A 24,894-nucleotide genomic window follows, 5' to 3' on the forward strand; every position below is an offset into this window, starting at 1 on the left:
ATTAAGTCTTTTTTTTTTCTTTTTGAGACGGAGTTTAGCTCCTGTCACCCAGGCTGGTGTCCAATGGCACGATCTTGGCTCACTGCAACCTCTGCCTCCCAAGTTCAAGTGATTCTCCTGCCTCGGCCTCTCAGGTAGCTAGAATTACAGGCATGTGCCACCATGCCTGGCTAGTTTTGTATTTTTTTTTTTTTTTTTAGTAGAGATGGGATTTCACCATGTTGGCCAGGCTGGTCTCAAACCCCTAACCCCAGGTGATCCGCCTGCCTTGGCCTCCTAAAGTGCTGGGATTACAGACGTGAGCTGCTGACCTGGATTAAGTCTTTACTTTGTCCTTGACACAGTTTGTTTAGAAGTGAATTAGGGAAGCTGATTATATCTCACTAACAATGGTGCCCCCCTGTCAAGGGGCTTGAGCTTCAGAGCTTCTCCAGCTGTGTCTTCAGGTAGGAATTAATTCAACACCATCTAGTAAGTACTTTCTAGCTAGGGCCAAGAAAGTAAAGATGAACAAGATAGAGTCCCTGCCCTAAAAATGATCCTACCTGGAGAATAAAAATATGAGAAAAATGAGAACCCCTTAAGGATGGCAATTGGGTAGTACCTACTGAAATTCCAAATGCTTATACACTTTGTCCAGGAATTCCAAGTCTCATAGACAAACTTACACACATGTGAGATGACAGCTATACAAGGCTGTTTATGTGGCATAGTTTTTTGTTGTTGTTTTTGAGACAGAGTCTCGCTCTGTCACCCTGGCTGGCATGTAATGGCACAATCTCGGCTCACTGCAACCTCTGCCTCCTGGGTTCAAGTGATTCTTGTGCCTCTGTCTCCCAAGTAGCTGGGACTACAGGCATGCACCACCATGCCTGGCTAATTTTTTGTATTTTTAGTAGAGATGGGGTCTCACCATGTTGGCCATGACAGGTCTCAAACTCCTAACCTCAAGTGATCCACCCACCTCAGCCTCACAAAGTGCTGGGATTACAGGCATGACCCACCGCGGCTGGCCTTTTATGTGGCATAGTTTGGAATAGCAAAAGATGGAAACAAATCAAGTGTCCCTCTGCAGGAAATAAGTTTTCATTTTTTAAAATTTATTTTTTTAATAGAGACAGGGTCTTACGTTGCCCAGGCTACTCTCAAACTCCTGGGCTCAAGCAATCCTCCCACCTTGGCCTTCCAACATGCTGGGATTATAGGCCTGAGCCACCACAACCAGCCAGGAATAAGTTAAATAAGTTATGGAACATTCACATAATGGAATATTCTGCATTTAAAAGGAAAAACGCATGAGGAAGCACTCTAAAAGGAGAAATATGGAAAGATTACCAAGATACATTAAGTCAGAAAAGCAAGGGGAAGAACCAGGTGTGGCATGGCACTCTAGTAAAAAGCGGGATAAATTTTAAAAATATACTTCCTATATGATTGCCTAGCTACAAAGAAACTGTGAAAGGATTAAAAAGAAACTAAAAATAGAGGTTACGTGAAGCTAGGAACCAGTGGCAGGGGGTGGTGGGTAGGTGAGTGACAAGCATAGGGACCTGTCACTGTTTACCTGTATATACACCTATTACTTATTTTTAATTTCAAAATAACATACGGGAGGATGACTGATTTCAAAGAGCTTTCTCTTTGCTTCCTTAGACATTATTTGTACCTCTAATTATAGCACTTTTTCTGCCTTATATTAAAAAGACATATCCAATTCTCTCTTTCCTGTTTAAAACACACACACACACACACACACACACACACACACACACACACACACACATATCAAGAGCTTCCATCAGGCAAGATAAATGACACTATGCTTAAAAGGCTGATCTACTTTGTAAGCCCTTCTTCAGAATGTTTTGCCTTTTCTGGAGCTGCACCTTCAATCACAAATTCCATCCCTTATCCCATGTTCCTGGAAAGCGACCATCTCCCTTTAAAGTCTTCATTTAAGTCACTTCCTCTGTAAGCCCCTTCCTACAGAATCTATCATGGGATGGAATTGACAAGCTTCAACTTTATGCTCCACAGTACCTTGTAACGAACCTAATCCTGTATAACATCTGTGACATTTGCATAGATGTGTCATCCTGAGGCAGAACATTTGCCTCGTTTGTCTATCTAGCTCCAGAGGCTGCTGCAGTTACAGGCTTAACTGATAAATAAATATATAGCTCTATCTGCTTTATTGCAAGCTTTTTTATTTTTATTTTTTAAGACAGGGTCTGGCTCTGACACCCAGGCTGGAGTGCAGTGGCATGATCTCAGTTACTGCAACCTCTACCTCTCCCGGACTTAAGCGACCCTCCCACCTCAGCCTCCTGAGTAGCTGGAACTACAGGCATAGGCCACTGTTCCTGACTAATTTTTGTATTTTTGTAGAGACAGGGTTTCTTCATGTTGCGCAGGCTGGTCTTGAACTCCTGAGCTCAAGTGATCTGCCCACCTCAGCCTCCCAAAGTACTGAGATTACAGGTGTAAGCCAGCGAGTGCCCAGCCTGTAAACTTCTTTTTTCTTTTTTTTTTTTGAGATGGAGTCTCTGTCACCCAGGCTGGAGTGCAGTGGCGCGATCTCGGCTCACTGCAAGCTCCGCCTCCCAGGTTCATGCCATTCTCCTGTCTCAGTCTCCCGAGTAGCTGGGACTACAGTCACCCACCACCACGCCTGGCTAATTTTTTATATTTTTAGTAGAGATGGGGTTTCACCATGTTAGCTTGGATAGTCTCGATCTCCTGACCTCGTGATCCGCCCATCTCGGCCTCCCAAAGTGCTGGGATTATAGACGTGAGCCACTGTGCCTGGCTGCCTGTAAACTTCTTAAAGGCAGAAAGTACACCTTAAACTTTTCTCTCTCCTACCTCCCTAAGCCTAAGAGTGTATTTTTCATGTAGTAAGAATCTGAAAATACACGCTGGAAATATCTGCATATTGGGTTCAAGTCCTGGATCTTCTGCTTTATGGTTCTGGGATTCTAAGCAAGCTGCTTAACCTTTAACATGGTGCTTTATTTTTTAATTTATTTATTTTTTATTGTGAGACAGGGTCTCATTCTGTTGCCCAAGCCAGGGAATGCAGTAGTGGGTAGCGTGATCATGGCTCAATGCAGCCTCAATCTCCTAGGCTCAAGTGATCCTCCCACCTTAGCCTTTCAAGTACCTGGGACAACAGATGCATGTCACCAAGCCTGGCTAACTTTTTTGTCATTTGCAAAGACAAGGTCTCACTTTGTTGCCCAGGCTGGTCTTGAACTCCTGGCCTCAAACAATCCTCCTGCTTCAGCCTCCCAAAATGCTGGGATTACAAGCGTGAGTGCTGATAAGTGCTTTCTTATCTCATCTTTAGATGGTATCTCCCTGGCCTAACTCCCAGTTCACTGGGAGGATCCAAAATATCTGAAGATGTTTTGTAAATTGTAAATCTTAACAATACACCCCTGCACTGTAGTTTACATACAACAAGAATTTGTTTTCCCTCTTCTGCTAGACTTTGGAATTCCTGAAATAGTTCTTTCCATTTTATGGTTTTGGCTAGTGGCATTTGGATATGAATCCATTTAGTTTATTCTGTTCTTCAGAGAGCACCAGTTTTGAAAATATTTATTTTGGTAAGTAAAAATTAAAATGAAGATTTTCAACCCTAGTAAGATTTACTGGACTGTATAATGAAGTTCTGTGGGGCCACTGCTACATGGATCTTAAGTTTTAATCACAAATTAATATTTGAGGCTCATTTATGTGGCAAAAAAAATGCATTTGGAGCTATGGAGAGTACAAAAAAGAACAGGCTGGATGCAGTGGCTCATGTTTGTAATCCTAGCACTTTGGGAGGCCGAGGCAATAGGATTGCTAGAGGCCAGGAGTTCAAGGTTGCAGTGAGCTATGATTATGCCACTGTACTTTAGCCTGGGTGACACAGCAAGAATCTGTCTAAAAAAAAAAACGACACCATTTACTACCTAGACAACTGTGTGGTTGATAGGATGTCACACATAAGTAAAATGAGATAAAAATTCAGAATCCAAAAATGGTTCAAACCTATTGATAGCAGATATACTTGAAGGTGAACCAAATCTTGAATAATAGGTTGATAAAAGGCCATGAAATGGGGTTTCAGGAGGAGAAGAATTGAGATGTCAGGACATTCTAGCAAGCAGATAAAACAAATGAATTTAAAAAGGGAAAAAATAAAAGCCTGTGGATGGGGAGTAAATCAGTTAGGCTGCAATACTAGAATACTTGGAGAGAAGGCTGGAATTCAGGCTGGGAAAACTCTGAAAAACCTTGAAGGTTTGATTTGAAGTTTCAAGATCCTGACGCTAACACTGAATGAGGACAAGAGTCAGGTATGATTCTCAGTTAACTACTTGCCAGCGTGGAAAACAGGAACAAGTTACTTCTCTGAGCCTCAGTTTCTTCATCTATGAAATAGGATTATTGTTAAAGTTAAGAGATTATGTATACTAAAACCATTCTGGCAATGGTAAAACGCTCTACAAATTTTATAAAAGTTGTTTTTAATCTGCCTAAAGCTTTTCAGTGGCTCCAAGCTATTTTTAGGATCATTACAGTACCAAAACAATTCTTAGGAAAGATTAAACTTGAGGCAGGGAGCACATGAGGAGAAATGAGCCTGGGAAAATTGATTCAAAGATTGCTGCAGTAATCGAAGTGCCAGATGTCATTCAAAACGGGAGTGAGCAGCAGAAATCAGGGAAGAAATGCAGGGCATTTGGAGTAATAAAGCACCAAAGAGGACTTTGAACGGCAATATATTAGCAAAAATGGAGAAAGAAGTGTCTGGTTGTACATCTTCCGGTGTATTTATCAAAAGTCTGAGTAATTACCAGATTTGATGGTTGATTCCAATATGTTAGTTGGAAAAATTCTGGTTTAGAGGATAAAAGCTGAATTCCTTAGCAATTTATTTTGGAGATAGATGGGTACAATTGAAAAAAAAATATTTTGTGGTGCATTCTCTATGCTGGCTTTTTACCTACCTGAATCATCTTTTTTTGTTTGTTTGTTTCTTTTCTTTTTTGAGACAGGACCTCACTCTATTGCCTGAGCCAGAGTGCAGTAGCTTGAACACGGCTCACTCCAGCCTCCACCTCCCAGGCTCAAGCAATTCTCCCACCTCAGCTTCCTGAGTACGGGGACCACAGGCATGTGCCACCACACCCAGCTAACTTTTTTTTTTCTTTTGTAGAGTTGGGGTTTTGCCATGTTGCCCAGTCTAGACTGAAACCCCTGGCCTCAAGCAATCCTCCCACCTTGGCCTCCCAAACCCTGGGATTAGAGGCGTGAGCCACTGTACCAGACAACCTTGTTTAATCCCCAAAACAACCTGAAAGCGTAGACTATATCCATTTTGTAGATGAGGAAACTGAGTTCAGAAAATTCAGATAATTTCCCTAAGTTCAGCAGCAGCAGAGTGTGGGGAAAGGCAGGGGGCTGCTTGGATAGAACAGTAGACAGTCACTTCTCTTTATTTTTAGTAGAGACGGGGTCTCCCTATGTTACCCAGACTGGTCTCAAACTCCTGGGCTCAGCAACCCTCCCCCCTCGGCCTCCAGAGTAGCTGGGGTTACAAGCATCAGCCACCACGCCCAGCCAAAAAGGAATTTTCTAAAAATAGTCTGCCAACAAATTAGTAGACAATAACCATGAAGTCTAATTTCCCTATAGCCAAGTGATCTCAGATAATTCCCTTCATGCAGTGACCACAACCCACAGAAAACGCATGTTTATATTATGACTCAGTGCATACATGCAGGCACACATTCACACTATGTGATAGACTCTATTTGTTAAAATGGTGTAATCTATTTTTTTTATTCTATTGCTGTGTGGCACCTATTAAATTGATTTAGTTGGTAGTGATCCTACAGTTTGGAATATATTCTATTTTCCTTATTTTAATAAAAAGGAAAAAACACCATTTGCCACTCTACCTTTCTAGATAGTAGTGTAATTTTCCCAAGTGTGCTCTGTGGGTAGCCCATTGTTTTTTAGTGGCTTGGGAGGTTCTGTCCCTTACTGTTTTCAAAGAAATCACTTTCATGTAGTAAAGGCTTTTAATTCCTACAGTAAAGAAGCTTGTGCCTTCCAAATTTATTTTACCATAAAGTCTTATTACTCACACACCTATTTAGATAAGCATTTGGGGAAATGTAGGAAAAAAAATTCAGTGAACTCATTTTGAAAAGTATAAAACTATGAGTACTGTTGTTATTATTGACAGTCTATCATCATCCCAGAGTGCATTTCAGACCCCCAGATTCTCTTGGAATCTGAAAGCAAGCATCCCTTGGATCATTTTAGTGCTGGGGAAGAGAGGTTCCTTCTATTCCACTTTTCACTGATTACAGTATTATAAGATTCCTACAGGGTATGAAACACTGAGACATTTAATTTCAGGATGTCCCTGGCAGCTGAAAGGTTTGAAAGTTATTTAGCTTGAAAGAAACATATGTCACATGAGCAAAATATCATGGTTTTGAAAGAAATACCATTTGTGTCACTTCTGTTGGCAAATATTCCTTGGTGCTGAGAATTCAAACTGTCAAGCTGCATAAAAATCTGAAATGCCAAAATGAAAGCTAAATAAGGCATGGCAACAAAGTAGAATTGTTTTAAGTTAATTAAATAGGTAATTGAGCAAATAAATTCTGCCGTCAGATGAACAGCATTTCCGATGCAAAATCTACTCCAGACACTGAGGAAGACTGCAAGAACCACATTGTTCCAAATTGCAGGTGCACCCTCCCCCAGCTACCAGAGCAATCCATTCATAGCTCGCAGTGGCTTCCTGTTATCTCAGGATAAACATGGCATACCAAACCCTCCCTAGGACAGTTCTGCTTATTTCTTTGGCTTCAATTCTCACCTCCCCTTCTCTACCACTCCTTTAAAATTGACACATAAAAATTGCATATATTTATCATATGCAACATGATGTTTTATTTTATTTTATATTTTATTTTTTGAGACAGAATCTCTCACTCCTTTGCCCAGGCTGGGGTGCAGTGGCGCAATCTCAGCTCACTGCAACTTCTGCCTCCCAGCTTCAAGCAATTCTCATGCCTCAGCCTCCTGAGTAGCTGGGATTACAGGCGCACACCACCACACCCAGCTAATTTTTGTGTTTTTAGTAGAGACGGGGTTTCACCATGTTGGCCAGGTTGGTCTTGAACTCCTTACCTCAAGTGATCCACCCGCCTCAGCCTCCCAAAGTGCTGGGATTACAGGCGTGGGCCACCACGCCCAGCCTATGGTGTTTTAATATATGTATTAATTGTGGTATCAACCAAAATTAAGTTTGTTGAGGCAGAAATAGTTCAGTAAAGGTTTATTGGAAGCCAAATGTGAGGACCGATCAAGGAAGACACAGCAACAAAGCTGCGTGTGTCCCAGAGTCTGCTGCGAGTTGGAAGGCTTTTAAGAGAAAGTTTAGAAGAACAGAGGAGGACTCTTCATACTAGAGTTGTCCTTTTCATTACAGGTCACAATACAGAGGTTACAATCACTGGCTACAGATGATATACAGGCTAAAATGTCTACGTGCAAGACAATCAGTAAACTTCATGATGCAGAAACCAATCACCAAAACTTGATGATTCGGAAACAAATCAGTGTCCTTTTCAGTGCCAGTAGGTTATGTATTAATCAGTACATCAACAATTTGAGGGACTCACAGTAAGATTCTTTACTCTGGGATAGGACAGGACAGGACAGGACAGGACAGGACAGGACAGGACAGGCATCATAAGACCTCCGCCAGGCAGGTAAATTTGGAAGCCTGCCCAATGTGACCTACATGTTATCAATCAAGTGAATTAACAAGTATGTGAATTCACATACTTATTTTTTGTGGGGAGAACACAAAATCTACTCTTTACATGATTTTAAAAATACAATACATTGTTATTTACTATAGTCACCATTTTGTACCATAGGTCTCTTGAAGTTATTCCTCCTATCTAACTGAATCTAACTGAGTTTTGTATCCTTTGACATCTTTCCAACCCCTCACCCTCTCACTTGTCCCCCACTAAGTAGTTTTTTTCTTTTTCTTTCTTTCTTTTTTTTTTAAAATGTAGAGACAAGGTCTTGCTTTTTCACCCAGGCTAGAGTACAGTGGCGAGATCATAGCTCACTGAAGCCTCGAGCCCCTGGGTTCAAGGGATCTTCCCACCTCTGCCTCCCAAAGTGCTGGGATTACAGGCATGAGCCACCACTCCTGGCCCACTCCTTGCCCTTTGATGACCATTACTTTACTCTCTACTTCTGAGTTATCAAAATGAAAGATTTCTTTCTTTTTGAAGGCCAAGCAGTATCCTATGGTATATTTATACCACCTTTCCTTTGTCCATTCATCCATCGATGGGCACTTAGCTTGATTCTATGTCTTAGCTATTGTGAGCAATGTTATAATGAATGTAGGAGTACAGATATCTCTTCAACATACTGATTTCATTTCCTTTGGATATATACCCAGTAGTGAGATTGCTAGATCATATGGGAGTTCTATTTTTAATTTATTTCTCTCCCACTTAATACTTCAGCAACACTGAACTGCTTTGAGCTCCTTGCACACAGCATACCTGTACTAAGTCATCGAATTCCTGCCTCTGTTCTTACTGTTTCTCCCCTCTTCCTCCACTCTTACATAATATTCTAAGGCTCATCTCCTTCAAGACACTTTCCTAGGCTTCTTGCTCCTATCCTTATGGATCTGGGTCTCATTTTCTATGTTCCCATAAATCAAGGACCTTATCTTTATCACTAAATTAACACATTGTTTGAATCATTTGTGACTGCCTCTTTCTTTACCGAACAGTGGGTTTCCTTGGGAATGAGGAATATTTCTGGTCTATCTTTGGGTCTCCTGTAGTTGGCAGCACATAATAGATGCTTAATAAATGTTTGAATGAAAGATCCAATAAGCTCCATATGTGTGCTGGATGTTGCCAAGGACATTTTAGATACTCAGATATGCAATAACACTTACATGTTGGGTTCTGCATAAGGAGTCACAGGTAAAAGATACAACTAAGATAGTGTAACTGCCTTCTGGGTTAACATGCTTAAGACTATAAAATATCCTATAATAGGTATTATGCTAGAGGTTTTATCAGAGTACTTTCAAATTCAGATGCATGAGAGTGAATAATTCTGCCTGAGATAATTAAATCTTTACAGAACAAGTGATAATCTAATTGAATTAGTTGGCAATAAAATAAAGTTTTAAGTGACTTTGAAGTCAGGAATACTTGGCTTGGAATCACAGTTTATCTACGTGAGATTTTTAAATTTTTTAATCTATGTGATCTTGAACAAGTTACTAACCTCTCTGAGCTTCAGTGTTCTTATCTGTACAAAGGCATAGAAATCATTTTTACCTCATAAAATTGCCATGAGTGTTAAATGAGATAATACAAGTTCAGTACAATACCTGGTACCTAATAAGCACTCAATCACTGGCAACTATTATTTTAATGTTACCAGTAGATTATAATAAGCCAATCTGAAAAGGGGTGCGGGAAGAAATTCTAGAGTGGGGTTGGGTCAGCATTTACTGAAGTATGGATGCTAGAAAACACATGGTTTGTTCAGGAGGAAGTGACAATCAACAAAGCTGAAATTCAGTTCAATCCAATTACCTGGCAACCAAAATTGATGACATTTAAAGGATGCATGGCGTGGTCTGGTGGAAACGATGCTGGGTTATGAGAATAAGGGGACTAATCTCCTACTTCAGTCTCATTAGATAACTCCACCATTTAGTCCCACTGAGCTTCAACTTCTTCGTCTGTAATAAAAGGATACTGAAACAGAGCAGCGAAGGCTGCCCGTGCCACCTGCCCCCACACCCATGGTAGCTACTACTAATACATTTATCTTTTCCATCAAGTTGGGATGGAGCATTTGTATCCTCAACAGTTTCCCAGGTAGCTATCTCCAAAAGACTAAAACCTGTTTGCCATCTGTGGATTAGGTGTTTGTTAGGTTTTTTTTTTTTTCAGACCTGCTAAATAATACCAGATTTCTTAGGTCATTGAAATATTTTGTGAGGGCCAGGCACAGTGGCTCTTGCCTGTAATCCCAGCACTTTGGGAGCCTGAGGTGGACAGATCACTCGAGGTCAGGAGTTCGAGACCAGCCTGGCCAACATGGTGAAACCCTGTCTCTACTTAAAAAAATACAAAAATTAGCCAGGTATAGTGGCACGCGCCTGTGGTCCCAGTTACTTGGGAGGCTGAAGCAGGAAAATTGCGTGAACCCAAGAGGCAGAGGTTGCCGCGAGCTGAGATCGCACCACGGCACTCCTGCCTGGGCTACAGAGGGAGACTCCCTCTCAAAACAAAAGAAAAACACATTTTGTGGTGTGCTGGATTATCCATATTCACATTACATTTTTGTTGCTTTACTGATCAAGTCTAAATCATATTTAGACCTTATATTAAAATCTAATAAGATAATACATATGTATATAACACAAAATTAGCATGAATTCAACTAATGTTGAAAAAGCTATTTGTGTATGTTCAAAATTTAACCTGAATTGGGGTTTCATTTAATTTCAGACCTGAAAATTCATCTCCAGACTACTGATTATGGTAACTTTTTGGCTAATCAAACAAATCCTCTTACTGTTTCCAAAATTGACACTGAGATGAGGAAAAGACTATGTGGAGAATTTGAGTATTTCCGGAATCATTCCCTGGAGCCCCTCAGCACATTTCTCACCTATATGACGTAAGTGATGACAGAAAGCCCTAATAAGCCCCAATGTACTCGTGCGGATGACCCCTAACAATTACAGGGTGGGTATCAAGCCAGAGTGAGACTTAAGACCTTTTCCATTGTTTGTAAGTTTAAATTCATTCACATTTTAGCAACTGATCAGCTCATAGAGCCACATTTTTGCATTAGAAAATGGATTTCATTGATTTATAAACATGATTATATCAGCGGTGGTGGCCTCCATTTAAAGGAATCTTTTCAGTTTTCATTAAAAAAAAAAAAGTGTTGCCAGTGTTTAAGGTGTTAGTACTGAAGGTAAATGTTATGTGACATTCTTGGATCACTTTTCAGGGTGGGGTTGACAATATCTCAAAGTATTCATAAGGTCACATAAACCACTCCTAATTCCCTTTGTAACAGTATAAGTAGCAGTTGTGAAAGTTATATATGTTTTATTTTTATTCATCATCTGTAGTTCCAATTGTGCAACACATGAGCTCCTCATTCTAAAAAATATTTGGGGCCGGGAGCTGTGGCTCATGCCTGTAATCCCAGCATTTTGGGAGGCCAAGGTGGGTGGATCACGAGGTCAGGAGTTCGAGACCAGCCTGACCAATATGGTGAAACCGCATCTCTACTAAAAATACAAAAATTAGCCAGGCGTGGTGGCACTCCCCTGTAGTCCCAGCTACTCGGGAGGTTGAGGCAGAAGAATCGCTTAAAGCCAGGAGGCGGAGGTTGCAGTGAGGTGAGATTGTGCCACTGCACTCCAGCGAGGGTGACAGAATGAGACTCCATCTCAAAAATAAAATAAAATAAATTAAATTTTAAAAAATTGAACTCCCAAATAATAGTGAACTGCACTTTTATGACACCAATTAATAAATTTTACTTAGTGCTCAAATGGACCATTTGAAATAAGCTTATGCCTTTCCAGTTCTCCTAGCTGAAAAACTGGGAACAAAGACCCACAAATAGATGAGCTATGTGTTATGTAAATAAAATTTAGATGTAAAGCACAAAGTTCTGAAGACTAGGTCCAAGCCCAGGTCTGGTGCCTGGCACTCAGGCATCAATATATTTGTGGAAAGAAAATATCAATGAAAAAAAATGCTGCATAGTATAAGCCAAAGATTAGTCAAAGGGGAACAAAAGAACAGGACTTCATGTCAAACACTACTCTCAGTACTAGAAATAGGAAATTAGAGACATGTTATATGAATACAGGAAACTGGGCGTTGGCTGTATGAAAGCATGGCTTTGGGAGACAACCTAAGATTTTTAGAGGCAGATTCCAAGAAAATATCATAAGAGAAAGCCTGGAAAAATAGACGGCAGAGATTCCTTCTGAAAGAGCAGAGCAGTTTCAGCCTCTGTCTGGTTGAACGATAAAATGATGGCACTGCCTCAAGGAGCAGGGAATGAAAAGAATCCGCTTATCTGACCAGGAAGATAATACTCCCTCTATCCTTCTATTCTTTCTTTGTCCTTCCATATCATCCATTCTTTTTTTTTTTTTTTTTTTTTTTTTTGAGACTGAGTCTCATTCTGTCACTCAGGCTAGAGTACAATGGTGTGATCTCGGCTCACTGCAACCTTCGCCTCCGTGGTTCAAGAGATTTTCCTGCCTCAGCCTCCTAAGTAGCTGGGATTGCAGGCATGTGCTGCCATGCCCGGCTAATTTTTGTATTTTTAGTAGAGATGGGGGTTTCACCATGTTGTCTGGGCTGGTCTCGAGCTTCCAACCGCAGGTGATCCTCCCGCCTCAGCCTCCCAAAGTGCTGGGATTACAGGTGTGAGCCAACATGCCCGGCCTCCATCATATATTCTTCCACTTTACAAATGACAGTATCTCGCCCTTCAGTCCAGTGAACAAGAAAATGGAACTAAGAATATCCAAATATACTTGCTGAGCTGAACAAAGTTAAGTGGACCTTAACTTCTACACATGCCTTTAATTTCAGGGGAAAATAATATGTCAGTCAGAAAGATTTCTCACACTGTAGCAGATATTCCTTGGCATCTAAATACAGCAAACAGAAAATATTCCATGAAAACAGACCTGCATTCCTAGGCCTTTGGCACAAAGGAAAACCAATGCAAATTTCCTATTATTGACAGTGGGCAAGAGCAGAAGTAAAGGAAGGCTCTTCTGTTTGGGATTTCACATCGCATCATACAATCTGAGGATCAATTTTACTTAATGAATAATATCTTTAAGAAAAAAAGAAAAGTAATTAAGGGACATGATTACAATCTTTCAAGAGTTCAGAAAAGCATAAAATAAAAATATCACTCTGTGTCTACATGTCCTCTTCTTCCCCACTCAGTTTCTCTTCCAAAAGTAACCACTTCTCAGTTTCTTTATTCCAGAAAAATACTTACATGTACGTGTGTCTATTGCTACACACTCTCCCACCCACACATTTCAAATTTATGCAAATGGAATCATATTCCTTCTGTACTTCTTTCCCACTTAATATTTCTTAGAAATATGCTTGTGACTGTCATTCTTTTTATTTTATTATTTATTTCTGTTTTTACAGACAGAGTCTCACTTATTGCCCCGGCTGGTCTTGAACTCCTGGGCTCAAGCCATCCTCTCACATTGGCCTCCCAAAGTGCTGGGATTATAGACGTGCGCCATCATGCCTGGAAAACATCATACTTTTTAAATAACTGCATAGAATTGGCTATATGTGTCATGACACCATTTACCAATCATTTATTGACAAGTAGCTAAATTATTTTTATTTTTTCCGCTTACAAAAAAATTTGCAATTAGCTTATTTCCTCCGAGATTAGACGAGATCAGGCACATTCAGGGTGGTATGGCCGTAGATCAATTAGCTTCTTCTATGCAGGTCTTGAACTTATTTCTAAGCTCAGTTTTTAGCAGTAGAAGTAGTGAGTCAAAGGAATGTGCATCTTTATATTTTAGTAAATATTTCTAAGTTCTCAACAAAGGTAGCACCAATTTTAACCCTCTACAACAACCTGTGGAAAGACCTGTGTCCTTTTACCATTACCAACATTGGATATTTTCTTTTTAATTTTTGCCAGTCCAATAGGTTAAAAAAATAGTATCTCTTTGCTTCAATTTATATTTCTTCAGGAGTGAAATTGATCATTTCGTATTTATTATTTATGTGGATTTGATACAGGACCTAATTGTCTATTTTTGTTAGAGTTTTCAGCAGTTTTTAATGACATATAACAGCTCTTTGTAAATTAAGAAAGTTTAGCCCTTCATAATATATGTTGCAAAACTATTTTCTTGGTGTTATATAATTTAATTTTTATAATGTTTGTGGTTTTTTGCTGTGGAAACATTGAACACTTTTAATTAGCTATACTCATCAATGTTTTCATTCATTGCCTTCTGGGTATTTTATTGTACCCTGTTTAGAAAGGCCTTTACTCCAAATTCATAAATAAACCCACTTGTCTTTCCTTCTATTTATTTGTTGTTACACATGTTGCTTCATTTTTTACATTTAAAACTTTGGTCCATTTTAGAATTTATTTTCGTGTAAAGAATTAGACTACAGATCTAGCTCAAATTGTTTTCCCAAATAGCTCTCCCTTTCTACTCCATTTCTGTAAGTAAGCAAGTAGAAGAAAAGACCGTAGGTCAAGGAAGGAAGGAATTGTGGATATACCTGAGGCATGACTTTAGTGCGGATGTTTCTTGTTTGCCATACTCAGTCCTCCTATCAGCGCTATGGGTTAGGATAATTCCTTCCATGTTGCTTATAGGCAAGACACAGATGCTGATGTTTTCTAAGACTTCACAAATATACAGCTAGTCAGGGGTAGAGATTAGATATGGACTTACATAGGACTCAGTTCAGGGATTCTGGAAAACCTTCCCAGAAGGGCTGATGTTACTGAGCCTGAAAATAGGGTAGAATTTGGCAATACAGGAGAAGCCTTAGCATCTGGGGCTGAAACATGTAGATGGGAAGGTTGTTCCATGCGTGAGGAACAGTTCAGTTTTGGCTGGAGTGGGTGTGCCAAATAGGAAGGAGAAAGTGGGGAAACGAGGCTGGAGACGCAAACTCCAGTCAGATTATGGAAAGTCTTTGATGCCAGGCTAAGGAAGTTGAGCCTTATCACATCAGAGTGTTTTTCTTTTCTTTTCCTTTCTTTCTTTCTTTTCTTTCTTCTTTCTTTTTCTTTCCTTCCTTCTTTCTTTCTTTCTTTTTTTTTTTGACAGAGTTTCACCCTTGTTGTGTTGCCCATACTTGAACCTCCGCCTCCCAGGTTCAAGTGATTCTCATGCCTCAGCCTCAGGAGTAGTTGGAATTACAGGCGCACGCCACCACGCCCAGCTAATTTTTCTAATTTTTTTTTTTTTTTTTTTAGTAGAGATGGGGTTTCCCCATGTTGGTCAGGCTGGTCTTGAACTCCTGACCTCAAGTGATCCACCCGCCTCAGCCTTTCAAAGTGCTGGGATTACAGGCGTGAGCCACCGCGCCTGTCCGCAGAGTATTTTTCAAGGTTGTGTGTATATGTGGTGTATTTTGTTGGTATCTGCAAGGCCCTTCCTAAAAGGTAAAAACCTTAAGGAGAAACCCAAAATGTAAAAGAGATGAAAGAAGATGCCAGGATTGCTCACAGAACATATTCCTCCTCCCGGTGATGGTTGGGAGGAAGTAGAAAGTGCTTAGGCTTTGGGCTGAGTCAGATCCAAATTCATACCTAATCTTCAATAGCTGGCATGAGAGAGGCTCTGCAAGCAGTGGTGCCTCCTGCAAAAATACCTGGCATGGATAATTATGGAAACAGTAAAGATTCCTGAGCTGAAGGACAAAATGGCCCTAGTTGTGTGGAAGGAAAAATAATAATCAATATATTAGACAACATTTACAGAATATTACTATATGCCGGGGACTTTATTAGGTTGGAAAGCTAAGTGCTTTACAAATATTATCTCATTTAACCCTCCTGACAAGTCTTACTCAATTCTTACCATCACCATTCTAAGGATGAGGAACCTAGAACTTAAGTGCAATAATCTGCCCTGATCACAGATCTAACAAGCGGTGGAGTCATGATTTGAAATAATTGTTAGCAGTAGGCTTCATAAAATTATTTTGCTCAGATTTTAGTTGAGTTCAGAAAATCTGACCATGACAGTGACAGAGGGCAGCCCAATTTTATCTGAGTCAGAAAGCTGCCAGGGTTTGTACTTTGGGATTGGGAAACAAATCTCATATAAAGGCAATGTGCCCAGAATACACTGGGAAATGCTCTAGTTCTAAAAACAGCTGTGAGTCCTTTGGTCAAAGGTTCCGCTCACTGATGATCCCACAGATTTCTTGTTTCCTAATCATAGGATCTTTTTTTTTTTTTTTTTTTTTTGAGATGGAATCTCGCTCTCACCCAGGCTGTAGTGCAGTGGCACAATCTCGGCTTACTGCAAGCTCCGCCTCCCAGGTTCAAGTAATTCTCCTGCTTCAGCCTCCCAAGTAGCTGGGTCTACAGGTGTACACCACCGTACCCAGCTAATTTTTGTATTTTTAGTAGAGATGAGGTTTCGCCATGTTAGCCTGGCTGGTCTCAAACTCCTGACCTCAAGTGATCTACCCACCTCGGTCTCCCAAAGTGCTGGGATTACGGGCAGGAGCCACTGCCCCTGGCCCTAATCATAGAATCTTAGACATGGAAGGAAACTTAGCATTCATTAATTAAGCAAGCATCCTTATTTCACAACAAACTACTATGTTAAAAATATACTGTTTCTAAAACAAAAATAATTACTTAAAATTTTAAATATTTCTAGTTATAAGCAGTATTTTTAAAAATTATGTACAAAAATACAGATAATCACAAAGCCCAGGGTGGAATGCTAACGCAAAATTAGAATTGGAAAGCTGGTTTTGGTAGTATCAGTATTGTTACTAAAGGATATATTTTAATTTATCTTCTCTTCCTATTGGCTATACATGCTTTGAATTAGTGCTTGTAGTATCTCTGTCTGGACTCCCTATTACCTAATGGGCATTGAATATTTGTTGAATCAATATAGAATCCTGCATTCAGCAGTACTTTACACAGAGCTAGAAAAATATATCCAGATAACTCAGCAGTTTATATTTTATATAGCACTTGAAAATTGGTTTTTTATTGACCATTATGTTAGGGGTAAAACTGGATGTCATGCCTGCAGATACATTTTGTGAGGCCAGCTCAGTGTTTTAAAAAATAACTTTTAAAAAATACACTTTGAGCCAGGCACAGTAGCTCATGTCTGTAATCCCAGCACTTTGGGAGGCCAAGGTGGAAGGATCATTTGAGGCCAGGAGTTTGAAAAGCCTGGCGAACATAGTGAGACCCTGTCTCTACAAGAGAAAAAATTAAAAAATTAGCCCAGTGTGGTGGTACATACCTGTAGTCCCAATTACTGGGGAGTCTGAGGCAGGAGGATTGCTTGAGTCTGGAGATTGAGGCTGCAGAGCCATGGTCATACAACTGTACCTCAGCTTGAGTGACAGAGTGAGACCCTGTCTCAAAAAAAACCAAAAACAAACATACAAAAAAACACTTTGAAGTCAGGTGTGGTGGCTTGCACCTGTAGTCCCAGTTTCTCAGGAGGCTGAGGCAGGAGGATCACTTAAGTGCAGGAGTTTGATTCACCAGCCTGGGCAACACAGCAAGACCCTGTGTCTTTAAATAAATAAATTAAAAAAAAATTTTGTCAAGGCTGCATTCTTCCATTAGCCACAGTCTCCAACACTCTTGTATTTAAGCTACTTATCAGACCCCTGAACATATTTACTCTGACTTAGATGTTTTACCTTCACCTCTACACAAGAACCCTGCAAAACAGGTGTTTATATCTCCATTTTTAAAATTACGGAAATGGAGTGTCAATGAATTAATGCATTTTCCAAAGTTACAAAGGTAAGAGACATGGAAGGGATTCCATTCCAGGTCTATCAGTCTAGCAAGATAATGATCTCACCACTGTCCTCCTAGTTTATAATAAGGCAAGCAAATCAGAAATATCTGTCAGTCTTCAAAAACCACTCATATTCTTGACCCCTACTTCAGTAGATTCTGATCTAGTTGGCCTTGGGATGGAGCCCATGTGTATTTTTGAAGGCACCCAGGTTATACTGAGGTGCACATCTGATTTAAAATGTTTAATCAGGGGGCCTCAGCTTGATTACTTGAAGGTGACTTTCACAAATACTTTCATGAGTTTCTGTTGACAGTTACCTATACAGATAGCATTATCTCCCTGTCAGAGACTAGATAGCACCAAAGCCTAGGTCTTCTGAATCTCCATCCATGATCTGTCCCATCATGTCATGTGATGTCTTGTGACTGGCAACCCTGGCAGCATTCAGCTGCTGTCTGTAGACCTTAGAGATTTATTACAATAAGAAATGATATATGGCCAGACACAGTGGCTCATGCCTGTAATCCCAGTACTTTGGGAGGCCGAGGTGGGCAGATCACTTGAGGTCAGGAGTTTGAGACCAGCCTAGCCAACATGGTGAAACTCTGTCTTTGCTAAAAATACAAAAATTAGCCAGGTGTGGGGGCGCACGCCTGTAGTCCTAGCTACTTAGGAGGCTGAGGCATGAGAATTGCTTGAACCTGGGAAGTGGAGGTTGCAGTGAGCTGAGATCGTGCCACTGCACTCCAGCCTGGGTGACAGAGCAAGACTCCACCATTTCAAAAGAAGGAGGAGGAGGAGGATGAGGAGGAGGAGGAGAAGGAGAAAGAAGGAAAAGGAGAAGGAGAAGGAGAAGGAGGAAAGAAAAAAGAATATTCAAATGGTGGAAAGGTATCCCACAGTTCTGAAACCCTTTCTCTTATCTCTCTTCCAGTATATCTTGCAAATTCAAGGGTCTCTGTAGCACCCATGAAATTCCATCAAATGAAGTAACTTCCTGTCCTATTAGAAAATGCCTGAGACAACGTTATACAAATGATTAAATCAATTTTATTAGAGACAGTCTAAATTTAAGTTGGTATAATAAATACAATCTTAAGTATTGCACATTTTATGAGATATAATTACTGTACATGTGAAACTTATTTTGAAAATCTGGAATGGATATTTTTAAATACTTAATAGCAGGAAGATCTGCTGGAGGGTTTGTATACTATAATTATACACAGTTGTGTGAAACAAAGGAATAAATGCAATAACATTTTAACGAAGAGACCATTTAATATAGGCCTTGGTTGTTTTATTTTTCCTCCTTCCTATCGAACATTTTCCATCAGCATTTCAACTTCTCATCTCTTTTGAAACCAGGCATCTTTTTAAAAATAATCTCTCAAGCATTCAAAGTATCCCACCTCAGAGGCTGTAAAATTTCTGAGTAGAGGATGACCAAGGAAATGTCATCTTCGGTACTTAAACAGTAATGAGTAATCCTAGGTTAAAGTCCTAATTCTCAGTTTACTAAGAATCTGAGGTTAAGGACCACACACTGAAGAAATCTTTAAAGGTTCATTCCTAAAGGCTAATTAAAGTTTTAAAATATCCCAATGACACATAATAAACCATCTACAGCCTTTGTGGTGTGCTGTACATTAGGGTACTGAACACCTTAGTTTACCCAAAGTGTTTCCCAGGACTCAGAACTTGTAGTGTCGATACCAGAAAAGTCCTTGGAAAACCAGATCAGTTGATCACCCTATCACCAGTTAGTTAAAAAATGAACAACATAACTCTAGCTCACTAAGGGCTTACATTCTGATGCAGCAAGCAAGTCCACAAATGGTGTAAAAGTAAGACAGAATTAAGCCACAGCTATAATAGAAGCTTGAACATTCAATGAGAGGAACCTAGAGGACTGAAACAATGAATTTTGACTTTAAATGATTCTGTAGAGCAAGTAGAATTTTGGCCATTGTTTAAAATTGGCATAGATTGAAAGAATAAATGAGGCATGAAAGGATTTTGTGTTTGGAGATGACATAGCATCTCTGATATTGCTGGAACCTAGACATGAGTAGGGATAACAGAGACTTGGGCAAGAGAGTAAAGAGGTTGACCAGGTGAAGGGCTTTGTCACTAAGTCTCTAAATAAAAGTCACTACAGGAAGGCTTTCAGAAAATACTATCAATTCCATGCTTCTTGTGTGCTGCAGACGATACCCCCTCACTTAATGGTCACCACCCTGTAAGGGGAGAAGTCTTTTCCCCCTGGGTGGCCATGTGATAGAGTGGTTGAACACTTCCGCTACCTCTGACTGTGTGGCCAAAGGCAGTTTGACATCTAAGCATTAGTTTCTCATCTAGCCAATGGGAGAGTACCTGTTCTTAGGATTATTGTGCACGTAGTACTTGTTCAATAACTGGCGATTGCTATTATTATGCTGCTTTCCTGGGGCATACTTAAAAATAAAGTGTCCAAGTCCTTGTAGCTGCTAAGTAAAAAGCCTAAGATGTGATATCAAGTCACTCCAAATAGCATTCCAAAAGTGATCATTTTTTTCTTTTTTGCTTATTTGTATGTTTTTACTTTTTAACTCCTGCTTCGCAAAGTGAGGGAGCTGATCTGATGTATATCTTAGGAAGATGATTTTGTTAGTATTATAAAAGATGCATGGAGGGGATGGAACTTAAAGCAGAGAAACAATAGAGGAAGCTATTTTAAAAGCTTAGACTGGAACTTTGAATGGTAGAGACAGGAAGGCGGGGAATATGATTAGATTCCTTTGAGAGAGAGATTTAACAGGATTTAGTATCTTGATTTATGAGGCATGAGGGAAAGCAGACAATAATTCCTGGGAATTCTAAGTTAAGGAAAGAAAGGATTTGCAAGTAAGATAAGTGGATTTTATTTTTGGTTCTTATCAAAGAGACTAGGAAGAACATGGTAAATTAGAGGAAATTATAGAAGTAAATAAATCACCCTAAATCTCACCATCAATTGACATATGCCTATACTCTTTTTCTATACATTTTTAAAGAACTAACATTATCATCACTTTAATTTTGAATCTTGATTTTTCTCTGTATATTATCAGCATTTTCCCCACATCTTTAAATGAGTAAATAGCCTTCCATCTGGTCATGAACATAGATGTGTTGAGTTTTGTGTCTTTCTTTCCCCAAACTTTGCATAATATTTAATTTGTTGAATTCTAATTTCAACAATCAAGTTTCCCATAATATGAAATTGGCTTTTTGACACCACCATGCCCTTGTGATCCTGATTCTCTGGTCGGAAAAGTTCTTCTGTGGTCTTATAGATTGCACTGTCTTAAAGGCTTTGCACTCAGAGATTCAACGGGAATAGTCAAAGGGGAGCAAGTGCAGGGCAAACACGTCCCTACTGTAGTTGCTGATAAGAACTTCAGTGCTTAAAACTCTCAAGCATTTTGTGAATTGAAAAACACTGGCACTATTCTGCCAAAGCTATACTTGTTCTCCCTGTAACTGAATGATATTCATTTAATCAGCATAACAGTAAGTGACTACTATGAGTAAAGGCTTATGCGAGACTCTAAGATTAGAAACGAATTGAATATAGACTTTGTTCATTAACCAATGGAAGAGTTACTTAAGATGCAGATTCTAAGATCATGCTTTTAAAAATCATCATTTACTAGGTTCTGGAATGCAGTCAATGAATTTGCTCTTCTAAAAGCCCTCCAGGCGACCCTGATACAGGTGAGAAATTCTTATAACCAGTAGGTAGACTCTAAACTGGGTCTACAATATACCAACTGTGGGACCCCAAAAATGTCCCTTAGTCACTCAAAGCCTTGGTTTCCTCATCTGTAGTACAGGGATCATAATTATATACAATATAGAGTTGTGAGTTTAATTTAAAAACAGAACCAGCTACATAGTTTGTGAGGCCCGGTGCAAAATATAAAGCTCCTTGTTTAAAATATGCTCAGTGATTTCAAGAGAACAGCAGCAGAGAATTAAACCAAGCATGGCGTCCTCTGTGACTACATAGATCACACTCCCCTGAAACTGGCTGATTGAAAAAAATGTATACTTATACAATATATAAATATACCCACACATCCATACACATGCTCAAAAAATGTAGCTAATTTTATTTGTGTATTTGAGTATAATGTTCACCTGTGTGAGTGAGAAAAGGTGGCATGAAGGAGGTGATGCCCAAGCTAAGGCTTGAAAGGCTAAGCGTTTGTAGGTGGACATGGCTGGAGAGAGGCAAACAGCAGAGAGAACAGAAAACACAGGCCCCACCACTACTGTTGTTGGGTTGCTGATGCCACATGTCAGCAAAATCAGCGTCTGAGGTTGAGGATGTTAAGGTAATGGATGTGAAAGAGCTTAGGATGCCATCGCTACAACAACAGTTTTGAGTGGGATACAAATCAGTACCAAGGTGGGCTTGGGCAACTGTATGGCAAGGCATCAATCAACCACCAGGAGGCGATATTGATCCCAATAACCTGTTTTCCAAAACACTACTTCTTCCCCAATTGTTTAGTTTAAGAGATTTGAGACTGTCCCATTACCTTCATTTTCAGGATGGAGACTGAAATCCACACTTATCCATTGTCCTAGTTTTATTTTATCTTGTTTATTTTTTAATTGAAAATAAGCACGTGTGTTTAAAAAATGAAAGAGGATTTTACTAAAATGTATTTTGTGCTCACTACACAAGTTAGTACCTTTATAATCACTTTCCTGCATTAAATGTAATCAATTTTCACAGCAACCCTATGGAGTGGCACTAGTATTGTTGGCTTTTTAGAAATAAGACAATGGATTGAGTAAAGACTATACTTCAGAATTCATGTCACAGAGCCCAGAGGTAACCACTCAAAATTTTCATGCATATCTTTCTAAACTTTTTCCTTGTGAAAAATGTTTTTTTATATGTGCATGTGTTTATATTTAAACACAAATATAAATATGCATAGTTGGGCTTATTGTTTGTTTTAGAACAGTGAGATCATATATGTATTGTCCACAATTTGTCCTTTTAAAATGTAATCTATTATAATTTTTGCATAAATATATAAAGATATATTTTATTTAATATTTTTAATTTATGTATTATTTACTTAATTTAATTCATTAACTTATTTGTTTTTCTGAGATAGAGTCTCACTCTGTCACCCAGGCTAGAGTGCAGGTGTGTGATCTTGGCTCACTGCAGCCTCCACCTCCTGAGTTTTAGTGATTCTCCTGCCTCAGCCTCCTGAGTAGCCGGGATTACAGGCATGCACCATCATGACCAGCTAATTTTTGTATTTTTATAGAGACTGGGTTTTGCCATGTTGGCAAGGCTGGTCTCGAACTCCTGACCTCAAGTGATTCACCTGCCTCCGCCTCCCAAAGTGCTGGGATTATAAGCGTGAACCACCGTGCTCAGCCTATATATATATCTTTTTGTATATAGTATAAAGTTCAGGTGTACATGTGCAGGATGTGCAGGTTTGTTACTTAAGTAAACGTGTGCCTTGGTGGTTTGCTGCACAGATCATCCCATCACCTAGGTATTAAGCCCAGCATCCATTGGCTACTCTTCCTGATGCTCTCCCTCTCCCACTCCCCTATAGTTATTTATTATCTGTAAATAACCATGTTTGAAATGAACATGTAAAACGACTTACTCAAAAGCACACAGCTCTACAGTGGCAGAATTAGTACTGGAATCCAAGCCTTATGTCACACTAAATATGTATTAAATATTTGTGAATGAATGAGCTAACTAGTCCTTATGTTCATCACTGCTACTGCCAATGTATATAGAAAATTAATTTCACCCCAGGATAAATATAAATACAGAAATTTAGAAAGAAAAAAGATATCACCTCTAGCTGGAGACATTTGAAAAGCTTCATGAAAAATATGATACTAGAATATGGCCTTAAAGGATTGGTAAGGAAGGGAAACTTTATACATCTGGAGAAGGGTAGGAACCAAGACATTAATGTAGAAAAGGACAAGTTAAGTTTGAAGAATTTTTAATCTAAACAGTTGGATTAGACCAAGATTGTAGAGAATCTTAAATACTGAAGAGGTTTCTTAAAATTCCAGAGCAACCAAGGGCTTGGGAAATGCAAAGTTATCAGCATTCTTGTTCAAAATATGCTATTATGGCAATGCTGACTTGTAAGTAACTTTTCAGTATTTTATTTTGCTACAAGGAAAAACAAGTGTGACAGCAAAATTATTTGCTTTTTCAAATTATTTTAATTTTCACTTCCTCTATTTAAAAAAGGGAAGCTTCAGAGAAGGAAGAAATGTTACCAAAAATGTGAAATTTTAAGAGAGAGAAGAATGTTTATGGGGATATTCTAAATTCAGCTGACTAGGAAATCACGCGCTATGACAGGGTTGCCCCATGTAAGCATATGTGGTTAGTGCTGGATTGAACAAATCCACAGTATAACAAAAAATGTTTACCAATGTAATCAAGGAAAACTTTCATTTGAAAATTCATACATTGAAAAAGTGTGAAATATATTTGGTGTACTTTTATAAATTATTTAATTCCTCAATGAAACTTGTAAATGAAAGGTGCCTTTCACACACACACACCGATCCTTTCCATGAACAATGACCCCTGAAATGCTTTTTTTTTTTTTTTAATTGAGACAGGGTCTTATTCTGTCACCCAGGCTGCAGTGCAGTGGTGTGATCTTGGCTCACTGCAACCTCAGCCTCCTGAGTAGCTGGAACTACAAGCACTCACCACCACACCCAGCTAATTTCTGTCTTTTTTGTAGAGAGGCAGCTTTGCCATGTTGCCCAGGCTGGTCTCAAACTCCTGAGCTCAAGCGATCCTCCTGTCTTGGCTTCCCAAAGTGCTAAGATTACAGGAATGAGCCACAGCTCCCAGCCTGAACATGCATTTTATGTCCCTATCCTTGTACATTCTGTATGTATAATTGTTACCTAGCCAACATCTCACATAGTTCTGGTCACCTAAAACAAAATGGTTGTCATTAAGAATTAGATTACATGTTGCAGATGAAGGATGTGGATCTGGCCTCCTAGGTAGAAAGGAAACCTGTAGCAATCAAGGCCTGATACAAGGATGTGGCTTTCTGGGCCAGGCACAGTGGCTCATACCTGTAATCTCAGCACTTTGGAAGGCCATGGTGGAAAGATCACTTGAGCCCAGCAATCAGAGGTTGTGGTGAGCTATGATTGCGCCACTTGGATTT

General features: G+C 39.5%; 1 protein-coding gene across 1 annotated transcript in view; it reads left to right on the plus strand.

The window, feature by feature from the left end:
• Positions 1-24,894, plus strand: part of ATP6V0D2 (ATPase H+ transporting V0 subunit d2) — a 54,639-nt gene that overhangs the window by 4,379 nt on the left and 25,366 nt on the right. Inside the window, exon 2 of the mRNA XM_004047240.4 lies at positions 10,593-10,764. Coding sequence (XP_004047288.1) covers positions 10,593-10,764 — 172 coding nt within the window. The remainder of the gene's footprint in view (positions 1-10,592; positions 10,765-24,894) is intronic.

The sequence above is a fragment of the Gorilla gorilla genome, chromosome 7, assembly GCF_029281585.2.
Source record: "Gorilla gorilla gorilla isolate KB3781 chromosome 7, NHGRI_mGorGor1-v2.1_pri, whole genome shotgun sequence".
Classification (NCBI taxonomy): Eukaryota; Metazoa; Chordata; class Mammalia; order Primates; family Hominidae; genus Gorilla; species Gorilla gorilla.